The 13,273-nt window shown below is 34.9% G+C and overlaps 1 protein-coding gene across 1 annotated transcript in view; it reads left to right on the top strand.

The window, feature by feature from the left end:
• Positions 1-13,273, top strand: part of LOC138695006 (uncharacterized) — a 70,650-nt gene that overhangs the window by 56,003 nt on the left and 1,374 nt on the right. The window contains exons 10-11 of the mRNA XM_069819290.1: positions 4,688-4,909; positions 9,805-10,005. Of these exons, the coding sequence (XP_069675391.1) occupies positions 4,688-4,909; positions 9,805-10,005 (423 nt within the window). The remainder of the gene's footprint in view (positions 1-4,687; positions 4,910-9,804; positions 10,006-13,273) is intronic.

Here is a 13,273-nt window from a genome sequence, read left to right as displayed (position 1 = left end):
CCCGACACGTTATTCCCATCTCGTGGAATTTTAAGAAAGGGTTTTGTTATTAATATTTCAGGCCGGATTAAACCGCACTGTACTATTTAATCTCGGTTTAAACAAGGGATGTTAAATCGCCTGCATTACGTGCTGATACTACAAGCAATATAAATCCAACAAGGTTCACTTTTCAGCTAGATAAATTGCAATCATCGCTCTTAAGGAAATGATTTGCATGTTCTTGAGAGCACGCAGTGCCGGCGCTTTGACATCCCTGGTTTAAACTGTGTAGTATTTTTCAAAGTGTTTAGAAATGTCATATGAAAGAGATCTTTTTTTTTTTTTTTTAGAAATGCCATTAAAATAATTTTAGAATGCTGTGTTACATAATTTCAATTATCGTTCATTCTATATATTTTAATTTAGGGTAAAGTTGCCTAATTCCGTGATATTCCTAACCCCGTGATACTTTTTTTTTAATTTAATGTCAGAGTTTTACCGTTCGACCATAGCGCCAGACATATTTCTCGAAACAGTGCATCTTTCTCCTACTTTTGAGACATCGGTGAACTTCCTAGCAAGATATCCAATCCTGCAACATCCAGGGAAAAAAATGTATCACGGACTTAAGAGTATCACGGAATTAGGCAACTTTACCCTAAGTGTATTATTAAAATAATTTCCACTGCATGTGTTGAAAAGCATAAGGGACGAAATTGAGACTGCTTCAATGAATTGTGAAAAAAATACATACATTCATTCTTCGTGTTTATTTCCATTTGTTTCCGCATTTATAAAAGTGGAATTCTATAAATTGTCGCTAAATGTTGAAGGGTCTTAAATACATCATTTTCATGTCCTCAAATTTAATGACCTGTGAATGGTAAGCAAAACCCAAACGGGGGACGATGATTGGACACCTTACCTTAGTCTTACGATATCTGAGCTAGACATTCATATTGCTGGGAAAATTAATCAAATTTTATATTGCCTCGTAAGGATTACAACTAGGACTCGCATTTCTATTACCTTTACACTGTGGAAATATGCCCTAAAATACCAAAATATGACATAAAAACCTGAAACAAAGGACGCAAAACATTTTAAATATTGTCCATAATTACTTAAAAAATTTTCTTACTCATGATTCTATAAAACTGACAGTCCAGTAGCTCAGTTGTAGAGCAGCCAGCTACGGACTGGAAAGTCCGGGGTCCGATGCTAAGTAATGTCGGGATTTTTTTGTTGTCAAACTTCCAGAACGGTCCCTACGTTCACTCAGCCTCCTACTGTCCAAATTTCGCGAGGGGAGTACGGTCCTTGCGGTGTAAGAGGAGCGAGTAAGCCAGCATGCTTGAAGGAGCAGGTGGATGGGAGTGATGTTATTGGCCGCTGGGACAAGCAAGGCTCAGTTAATGGCCGGCCGGTTCCGTATCGGGAGCAGGTTGTAAGAGTGGGGGAATAACTCGCATTCCTTGCTCGGATCTTCTCGTGAAATGCGGACTGTATCAAATTGAGTACCGGGTCTTTTCCGGGGGTAAAAGCCTGTCTGAGTTTGGTACTGAACACACCACCTCACTCTAGTGTCGAGGTCAAGGAAGTATGGGGCTCTACCTCCATGTCCCCAAGTATCATAGCATGTGATGGCGCTACCTTTACCATTTTTCTTCATTCTACAAAATTATTTTCTGCAATATTAACTAATGTATTAGTCATAGTGCACCGTTCAGCCTATAAAAAGGAAGGGGCAAAAGAGGAATGAAAAATGTCCAAAGTCTGCCCTCAGCGTGACTGATTCTTCCACAGCAATGTTAACAGGATCGCTGATTTTATGAAAAATTACTACCTGACAACAGGGTTAGATCCTTTAAATTGTCACATGTTAGGGAGTGGTGAAGAGGGTGAGGAAGTGACAGACCAATAACAATGTGGCCATATTCCTAACACTATATTTATTTATTTGTAGTTTGTTTATTTATTTAATTATTTTTTCATTCATTTACTCATCTGTTCATTTATTCATTTACTTAATTACAAATTTATTTATTTATTTATTTATTTGTAGTTTGTTTATTTATTTAATTTTTTTCGTTCATTTACTCATCTGTTTATTTATTCATTTACTTAATTACTAATTTATTTATTTATTTATTTGTAGTTTGTTTATTTATTTAATTTTTTTCGTTCATTTACTCATCTGTTTATTTATTCATTTACTTAATTACTAATTTATTTATTTATTTATTTGTAGTTTGTTTATTTATTTAATTTTTTTTCATTCATTTACTCATCTGTTTATTTATTCATTTACTTAATTACTAATTTATTTATTTATATATTTGTAGTTTGTTTATTTATTTAATTATTTTTTCATTCATTTACTCACCTGTTAATTTATTCATTTACTTAATTACTAATTTCCTTATTTATTTATTTGTTTATTTATTTGTAGTTCATTTATTTAATTATTTTTTCATTCATTTACTCATCTGTTCATTTATTCATTTACTTAATTACTAATTAACTATTTATTTATTTATTTGTAGTTTGTTTATTTATTTAATTTTTTCCATTCATTTACTCATCTGTTCATTTATTCATTTACTTAATTACTAATTTATTCATTTTTTTATTTTATGTATTTATTTATAGTTTGTTTATATATTTAATTATTTTTCATTCATGGACTCATATGTTCATTTATTTATTTACTTAATTACTGATTGATTGATTTATGTGTTTATTTATTTATTTATATTCCCCTCACTGGGGGATCTCTTCACAAAAAAACTAGGCGTATACCAGGAAACAATAGAAGAGTAAATAAAAACGAAAGAAAAAGCATTTATAATAGATGATTCGACCATTGAATTAAACCATGAACTACCTCTTAAAGGGCGAAACTGGAATTCCGTAGAACCTGTGCGATAGTTGTTCTAGTTCTGCGATATCTTCGTCACCTGTGTTTACATCGTGTTTGTATAGTTCGCCTTTCATCCACCCAAACAGAAAAAAGTAGATAGAATTAAGGTCTGGAGACCTTAACGGATGATCATCACGGCCGATCCATCGTTCGGGATATGCGAAATTTAGATAATGTGTTATCTGACGGTTGAAATATACAGCAGCTCCATCATACTGGGGTAACTTGCATAGGCCTATCCTTGCAACTAAGAAAACTACAAACAGTTGTTTATCTACATACATTATGAATAGTGTTAACGTCAAACAATCTCAGAAGAGCAACACTTACTATTCATATGTAGATAGTCAATAGTACATAGCAATTTTGTTTCTCCTTCATACCATTTTAACACTAGTTTTACATAAGATGCAAACAACTGTATCTCCACACTCATTGAAAATTGGACACATGTTTATATGAACTTTTTACATACTGAACATTCAATATTATCACTAGACTTCGTATTCCAGCTACCTAAAGACTAAAGTATTAAAGACACTTTGGGTATATAGTACACGGAACACAGATGATGCAACAGATAAGGATAAACCAAAATAGGTCTTCGCATCGTGTTCGTGGAGTAGTCAACTCCCGACATTCTGAAGCTATACTAGTAAACATATGCTTGAGCCGTGAAGTTCATTTTCGTCGTGATCTTTGCAGTGAATAATAACGTGCATTTGTAAGTTACGGAACTTGAACATATGCGGGTGTCACTTGAGATGATTTTATATTGCAAGAAATTCTTTCAATCACACGTGACGTTATTGGTGCATGATTTAGTACAAGATATTCCTTTTATCTAATATTTTTTCAAGTTTCATTAGGATATTGCATATGTCGCTCATCACTGAAAACCCACTAATTTTCTATGTATTTTTCTAGAAATCCCCTGAAATGTTAATTGGAATGTTGGGACTGAACATCATGGTAGGCTACACAAATCCATGCTAAACGTGGAGATAATATCCTAATAATTTTCAGATTTTGATGGTACTGCTTCTTTTGGATTATGTTCAACACAATTTCGTGCCTTTTGATATAATTGCAGTGCACTGTTTTTTTTGTCACTTTTACGTTTATTTTACACAATGTGTATGTAATGTTGTCTATATTGTCAGTGAAATTATTAGTTCAAATATCCTCAACTATGCCCTGCAATATTACACACTTGAGCGTCTTACCTAAGGCTTTCACCTCTGCAATGAACCTTAAAAAAATAAAATAAAATGTTATGTTATGTTTTATTTAACGACGCTCGCAACTGCAGAGGTTATATCAGCATCGCCGGATGTGCCGGAATTTTGTCCCGCAGGAGTTCTCTTACATGCCAGTAAATCTACTGGCATGAGCCTGTCGCATTTAAGCACGACTAATAAGAGCAGTGATCGATAAGACTACTCACTATGAATGCGTCCCGGATTTGACTTGTTACAGCGAAAGGCAGAGCGTGCATAACTATTTTGTATACGAGCATACGTATACCTGCGCTGTAACATCACATATACTTCCACTCAAGTAACTTCATTCCAGTTTATAGGTAGCTGATTTACGAAGCCTAATTATCACCCCTTAAAATATTCACTTTTCTTCCCGAATCACTCTGCATTACAACTTCACAATATTTCTTCTGTATATTTCGAATATCGCGAAAATTAACACAGAAGGAAGCATTGCAGAACATTCTGAAGAGAATAGAATAATATTCATTAGTAAGGTGTTAATTCTCAATGCTTTCAGGTCCTGGACCCGATACAGCGGATACCATGTTCTGGTTCAACAACATTTTCAATCAATTGCCAGAATCTCCACCATTAAGTCAGTGGAAAGACATCCCCGCTGACGCTTACTGTCCTCTGGCGTCGAACGGGTCAGCAGTATGCAACAAGGACCTGTGCTCATGCTTCCACAATTTGAAAATTAAGCTCGGGGCAGTAGTCGAATTTACCTTCTTGGACGAATGTAAGTGTAGCACAATTCCATACTTCTGTACTGTTCAATAAATTGTTGTTGTTTATTTTTAATAAAATAGTAAAATAGCAAAAGAGTAAAATAGTAAAAGATTCGCGGATGATGTTGTACCACAGTCTACTATATACAGTCGCGAAGCTTGAGGTGTTTTTTTTGCAAATCTCGTGATAAAGCGCTCCAAGCGGTTAGCAACTAGAAACAATAGACTGTCCATGGTCGACTTTGGACTGTGTCGTATTTCCATCGAGTGTTAGCTCGTTGCGTATTTCACATTGATGCTTGTGAAATGTTCGTTATTGGTTGTAATGAAAATGTTAATGACTAAAATATAATAATTGGAATAATACTATGGGACAAGGAGGAGACGTTTGTAGTGCTATAAATTGTAGCAACAGTAAGAGAAAGAGGCCAGAGTTATCCTTTGTCCGATTTCCGGAAGATTCAGAAAGGTTCCTGGGTTTCCACAAGAATGCTGTGCAGAAACAAAACTCTTAATTTTGAAGTTCTTTGTGACTGTTAGAATACATTATATCCTTAAATTTCACAATGAAATGTTTCAGTCTAACCGAAAGGACATTATATACCGGTTAAGGTTCTGTCACTTAGGCTGTTAAATTTCCAGAGAAATAAAGGTTAGGTCTACTTTTTTTTCAGAGGATATATTTTTGATTGTAGCTATTAATTTTTTTATTATTTTTATGTGTTATTTTACTAAAGACGTACAAAAATTAAGTTTGTTTTAATGAAATTTATTGATCACGTTTTATTTCCAATTCTGGTGGGATTATTATTGCTTAGGCCTACTTTTTTCTTCAAAGGATATGTTTTTAATTATAGCTGTTAATTTTGTTGTTATTTTTATTTGTTGCTTTACTAGAGACGTAGAAAAAGTCTGTTACAATAAAATTTATTGATCATATTTTATTTCCAATTCTGGTGTGATTATTATTGCTTAACCTCATCCCACTTTGTTAACTACGTAAGCCTACACTACAAGTACCGGTACACGTAAGTTACTCCATTAATTCATATTTCCATTATTATTGTTGTAAAGGGAAATGCAAATTAATATTTATTGGTTTCATAGTTAATTATCGCTATAATCTTGAATGAGTGAAGCTATTATAGTAAATTTCAGTTCGTTTTGCACAAACAAAAATTATATTAACCTATTTCTTGCAGGTATCTTCGAGTTTATGGTGGAATTTAACATACTTCATTAAAATAATAAATTAACTTTATGCATTTAATATTTCAATAACGGAAGGAAGGTGTTAATTTTTCCAAAAGAACACGACAACGAAAGTGTAACATATTTTTCGTCTGCTAGGAGAGAGATCTGCGATGATGAGGCGATAGTAGCGATCCTTGTGGTGGGCAACTACCCATGTTTGCATTTTTACTACATATTGAGCTTCGCGACTGTATATAGTAGACTGTGGTTGTACTGTTTGCCAGGTCGCCAAACGAACTACAGCAAATACTTATCAAACTGAACGAGCTCAGCAAGTGTGTTGGGCTCTCAATCAATTACAGTAAAACAAAAATAATGTCATCTAGAACGCCAACACCAATATGAGTACTAGGAACAGAGATAGAACACGTGGACGATTACATCTACCTAGGGCAGACTGTCTCACTTAACCAAGGGATGGAGAAAGAAATACAAAGGAGAATAACACAATCCTGGAAAGCCTTCCGGGCGCTAAAGTTTATACTCCTCGACAGGTCCATAAACCGCAGACTCAGACTAGAGGCTCTTAACTCCTGTGTATTCCTGGTGCTAACATACGGTTTCCAAACCTGGGCCCTCACAGAGAAGCAAAAGACGAACATCGAAATATACCAAAGGAAAATGGAGAGGAAGATAGTTGGCTTCTCCAACACGGCATTGCAGAACATTACAGCTTCTGAGAACATCACAGAAAAAGCCCTCATAATAAAGTGGAAGTGGGGTGGTCATGTAGCAAGGCAGCAACAAGGCAGATGGGCGCGAGAAACCACCATGTGGGATCCGTACATAGGAAGGAGAACACAAGGCAGGCCAAGAAGAAGATGGGCAGATACATTCAAGCAGCAGCTGGGAGGAAATTGGTCAACCATCGCCCGCAACAAGAACGCAGATAGTAAACAAACTCATATAGAACTAAAATTTGTCAAACTCTAGTGAATCTCACATAGTGAATGTGAATGTAAATATTATTCACGTGAAATAGCTCATCATGTGAACCACACCAACCGAGCTTCCCCTCCTGTAGGAGGCCCTAGCCCTTCATGGGACACAGTGGCTTCATTCATTCATTCATTCATTCATTCATTCATTCATTCATTCATTCATTCATTCATTCATTCAAAATATCATGTACAAAAATACAGACTTAATTCTTCCCTGAAGGAGTAAAAACTCGTGCTCAGGGAATTATGAGTCTTTTTCCTAGATTGTATAGAACATGCAGTGGTTTATGAACCAATGTCTAGAGAAACTTCTCTTAAATATACACATATTGAAACACACATTTATCATTTAATATTTAGAAAAATATTTATACATATAGGGTAAACATTGGTAATTTCGTGATAATTTCATGAAAACTAATTTAAAATGCAAATGTGTAAATATATCCTTATTCCGATTTTTTCATCTAAAAGACGATAACTTGCTGTACAAATCTGAAGACATAAAAGATTTGATACGTTCTTGAATATGTGCCAAAAACCACTTTTACAACTTAAGCTGAAAGGTTGGTTATTTCGTGATAAGCTTGGTAATTTCGTGATATTGCATTGATAATTTCGTGAGAGGTAGAAGAATTGTGGAGAAATTCATTAAAGTCAAATGAAATTCTCATTTATTGTTACAAGACTTCAAACATAGTAATTCCGTCTAATATTCATAGCAAGAAAACATAGAAATACATATCAACACATAATGAGAATGAAATCAAAGTAAAAATTGAAATTGAAGAGGGATCGTCTTTGCCCTGAAAGGGTGAACACTTTTATTACGGACTTTACTATAGCCTATATTACTAGGGTAACTCCAAAAGTAATGCATAACATTTGTTTAAAAATTATATTTTTATCCTACAGCTTTCCTATTTTCAAAGAATGTAGATGCATCCTCAAGGAACAAAATGTCACTTTTCCACATAATCCCCGTCCATTTCAACTGCCTTACGTAACCTAGCAACGAGGGCCTGTAGACTAGCACGGTAAAAGTCTGGACTAACACGTCTGAGCCACTCTTTAGCAGCGTGCACAAGGGAGTCATCTCCTAACCTCGTTCCGCGAAGGGATCCTTCCGTTTACCAAAGAGATGGTAATCGCACGGTGCCAGTTCAGGACTGTAAGGCGGGTCTTTCAGTGTTGTCTATCCGAATTTTCTTATCTGGTCTGTGGTCTTGTGACTGACATATGGCTGTGCGTTGTCGTGCAATAGCAGAACATCCTGCTTCTCCCGATGTCGTCGAACACGGCTCAGTCGAACTAGAAGTTTCTTGAGATTTGCAACATATCCGTCAGAATTAATGGTGGTTCCGTGTGGCATGATGTCCACAAGCAAGAGTCCTTCTGAATCGAAAAACACAGTAGCCATAACGTTTCCTGCCGAAGATGTACTTTTGAATTTCTATTTCTTTGGTGAATTTGCATGATGTCACTCCATTGTCTGCCTCTGTCTCCGGTCCAAAATGGTGGAGCCATGTTCCATCTTCTTTTCACAATTCTTGCAAGTAAGTGTATCTAGCACTTATCATTGACACTTAGCATGATAACAATTGAAACTGAAGCTACATTGAATCCATTGCGTCTTCGTTTTCTTTTTTGTTATCACATCTTGTCTTCAGATTTCTAAAATTCCTATTGTAATACAATTTTTAAAATAGTATAAAATGTAACACTTAATGCTCAACAAAATTTCGCCTCAAAGAGCTAAGATTTCTATCAGTAAAGCTAAGCCTATATGGCGACTACAGATGTATCTAAAATTCCAAAAACATTTCCTAAAATTTCATGAAGATAGAATACATCTTTGTACCAAATATCATATTCTTACCTTTAGTAATAAGCCTGTAATGTAATTACAAACATCCACAAAATTTGTACGCCAGAGAAGTCGACGCAAACTTGCTCTCTCCAATCATAAAAGCTCACTGAAGCAACTACAATAGTCACACAAAGCTTAGCTGTATGTTTCTGGAAACTGGACAACATATGCAATCCCTTGGCGGAAATTTGGATCTCGTAACACCATTGGTTAGTTCACAAAAGAGCAAAGAAAAAGTATCACGAAATAACCACTACCACGAAATTACCAATGTTTACCCTATCACGTAGGTGGGCGAAATCAGAAATGCATATAGAATGTTAGTTGGGAGGCCGAGACGTAGACGGGAGGATAATATTAAAATGGATTTGAGGGAGGTGGGAGAACATACCAGCTAGCAGCTACGAATGCATCATACTGCAGTGTATTCTCGGCGGGTAAGGGACGCTAGACCCAGGCTGCTCTGTGCTGATGACCGCTGATCTACAGTAGTCTATAATTACCAGTGTTTGTTCATTTGCGTTGAAAAGTTCGTTTACATTGTTAAGAAATCACCTTAGATAAGACATTGCACTATAATTTTTTTTTTCTCTTCCTTGCATTGGTTTTATATTTATAACAATTTATCCATGTAATATGTACTGTACTACTCAAAATTTTGCTTTGTAAATGGTATACTTTGTCTTCTAGGCAATCCCTGTTTAGGGAAAGTGTCTGATAATAATGATAATGAATAAGTTTTACGAACTTTCACAAAAATACGTGCATGAGGCAATTAATTTTACTAACAGTAAACAATAAATAAACACAGTATACTGTATTTTATACCTTATTATTTCAGCTGACGCAGGAGGTGTAAACCATCCTCTACATCTACATGGTTTCGCGTTCAACGTTATGGACATAGGCCTCACAAATGATGCTAAACAAGTAGCAGCCATTTACAAATCCAAGCAGTTATCTGTGGCTCCAGTTCTCAAAGATACTGTTGCTGTTCCGTCTGGCGGCTACGCAGTTGTAAGAATCGTTGCTGACAATCCAGGTAAAAGCATCACTGCCCTTAACATGGGATTATTCATCTACATGGAAAGGAATTATTAAGTCTCATAATCCAGGTATTCTTATTTTACACCTTAAGGAAGAAAGCTAACATTTTCCCTATATTACTAATCCCCATTTCAGTTTGGTTGATAGGCCTTTCCCCTCTACTCACATTCTGCCAACAGTGAAGGGGAAGATGCTACTGTCCATCTTACAAACGTTCAACTAATTGACTTTCAACACAGTAACAAATTTTATGCTCGACCATGCCGAAATGTAGTAATTATACACCTGGTAGTAGTCCTTTGATGCATGTCATTTAAGTACACCTATTCATTAAAGTTCCGATTATTCTCGGATATGCAATCGAAATACAACTAGGGAAATGTCACGGAGGCTGGAAATCCAATAATGTCGCAGAAGGCTGTGTTCTGTTACTATAATAATTAGCTTTAATTGTAAATAATATTCAAATAATTCAATTTGTCATCTCGTTTTTCAATTCTATATCAATTTCTAGGTTATATCAAGACTAATGTTCTCTAGGTTATATCAAGGTCAATGATATTCGTGTCTCGGAAAAGTCAATACTTTCGCGTCTGCGCACATCTCACAATTCAGGTCAGTTCGGTTAGTGACATAACCATAACATGAAAATTTCTGAATAATTTCAAGTTAGAAATATGGTCGAGCATAAAAAGTCGTATGAAACTTGCCTATAATGGTAATTAAGACGCTCGTATGAAAATTATGAAACTCGCTTGCGCTCGTTTCATAAACAAACATACTTGCGTCTTATTACTACCATTATAGGCTCGTTGCATAATGTACTATTATTATCGAAAACCGTTACTGGTATCTAATTTCGAAAGTTTATTCTAAGCGTTTGTATCTCATTTTTATTGCTGTTTATATTAACTGGGACATAAAAACAGAAGATAAATATTTTCTTCACCGCTAGTTGCTACTCTACAGCATGCAGAATGGGACAATCTGCACTGTGTCATTTCCCCGTGACGTCATAATAAAAACTAACATTCCTCAAAATAACTGCTGAAGCTTTCCTGGCGATAATTCAAAACGTTCTCGGGCTTCCAGCCAGGTAATAAGTTGGTGATCCTCCGAAGTTTCGAGGATGTTCATCTTCTATCTTCCTGAAGACGTGGAAGATGAACATCTTCGAAACGTCGGTGGATCACCAACTTATTACCTGGCTGGAAGCCCGAGAAGCTTTCATTTAACATTCCTTAATTTAATTAATTAAGTAATAATTGAAAATATTTTAAGAACGGCACTAAATTTTCCCACACATGTGATTGTCAAACTTCTGTGTCGCCATATTTTATATTCACTTATGTACTTTATTTAATATTTTATTTTCTAGTGTGTACAGTTTGGGGGGGTGCACGTATAACGGGTAACAGCTATCGCTTTATCGCTGACGAACTCAGGGCAAGTTGTAGCTGAAGAAGTTACTGATATACAGGGTGTCATACGAAATGTCATACCATTTAATAATCTCATTAAAATTGTAATATTGTAGTTTCGCTGTTTCTAACTGCGCTACTGGATACAAGAAGAAACTACCTGAAGACTTGTGTCGAAAAGTGGTGACGAATGTAAGGGTTCGTTTGCAAAAGGATGTGAGGCAGAACGGCGGTCATATGGAACATGTTCTGCATTAGAGATAATATTCCAAATCCTAATTATTAATTCTGTGTAATTTTGTAAAGCTTTAATACAAATCAATACGTGTTATATCAAAATAAATGGTATGATACTTCGTGTGCCACCCTGTATATTTTCCACTTATCTCTTCGATCCCTTCATGAGATATATTCTTCAACTACATCTGTTCGTATAAAATTGCTGCACATTTAAAGGACAAAGCAAAAATTCTTCCTATTATTTATTATTACAATACACTGCTCTCTTAAACTGACTGAGCATATTGTGAATTAAATCAATGGCTTTCCCAACACGCCAGCATCCGCGGTTATACAATGAATATGAGTAAATCTTTATAGTTAAAGTAGTTAAGAGTTATTTTGGAGGTTATTTTATTATTTTTGGGTGAAATCTATAAAATGTTTCATATAAAACAATTTTTAACTCAGAAACGGAGTAAAATTGAGAATATTTCTATTTAATACTGTTGTTTCAAATACCCCAAAGAACAACCCTCTCAAATTAATGATATGCGTATTCTGAAGAAATCTAACCGCAAGTCAAAAGAATTAGCGTACAAAACCTTTGTTCGCCCAATTATGGAATATGGAGCAGTAGGTTGGTATCCGTACAGACAAAACCAAATCGATTTAATAGAAAAGGTCCAACGCAAGGCAGCAAAATATGTCAAAATGGGGAAGGAACATGGTGAAGAGATAGTAAAAGACTTAGGGTGGGAACTTCTCAAGTGAAGGCGACGAAAAACCAGACTCACCGTATTGTTCAAAGCACAAATGGGACACAAAGCATGGACCGACATCAATGCTAGATTAGCAACACCTTCATACTTAGACAGGGCAGATCATATTAGGAAGTTTAAATGTAGAAAGCAAAGAACGGACGTGGCAAAATTTTCCTTTGTTAACCGCACAATAGTAGACTGGAACAGCTTACCTACAGCAATATTTCAGGGTGGTCCTCTCAAAGTCAATACATTTAAGGAAAGGTTGAGAAGATTAGACTGAAAATTTAATTGGAGGTGCAGTGTAATTATTTAAGTTGTTTCATGTAATTAATCGAGTTGATATATAATTAATTATGAAGTTCATATGCAATTAATTAAGATGATATGTAATTTAGTTGATATGTAAATAAATTAAGGTGATATGTAATTAATTAAGATGATATGTAATTAAGTTGGTAGGTAATTAATTAAGGTGATATGTAATTATTTAAATTGGTAATAGTTGGGTGAAATAGAAGTACTTATAAGTTAGATTTACTTTTGCTTATCGTAGGCGTTATTATAGAATAGTTTTTATTTATAGTCCTAGGTTTATTGCATTTACTATTTAAAGATTTACGTTTATTTTATTTTATTTCATTTACGTTTATTTATTTTATTTCATATCATTGTAATTATTGTATATTATATATCACTGCCACCGGGTGTATACCCAATTGTAGTGTTAATAAATACATACATACATACATACATAGCATACTTACATACATACATACATACATACATACACATACATACATACATACATACATATTACTTACAATTCACTCTATATATTTATTATAAGTAGACAGTG

This window comes from Periplaneta americana, chromosome 1 (assembly GCF_040183065.1).
Source record: "Periplaneta americana isolate PAMFEO1 chromosome 1, P.americana_PAMFEO1_priV1, whole genome shotgun sequence".
Taxonomy (NCBI): Eukaryota; Metazoa; Arthropoda; class Insecta; order Blattodea; family Blattidae; genus Periplaneta; species Periplaneta americana.
This window is presented reverse-complemented; position numbering and strand designations above follow the sequence as displayed.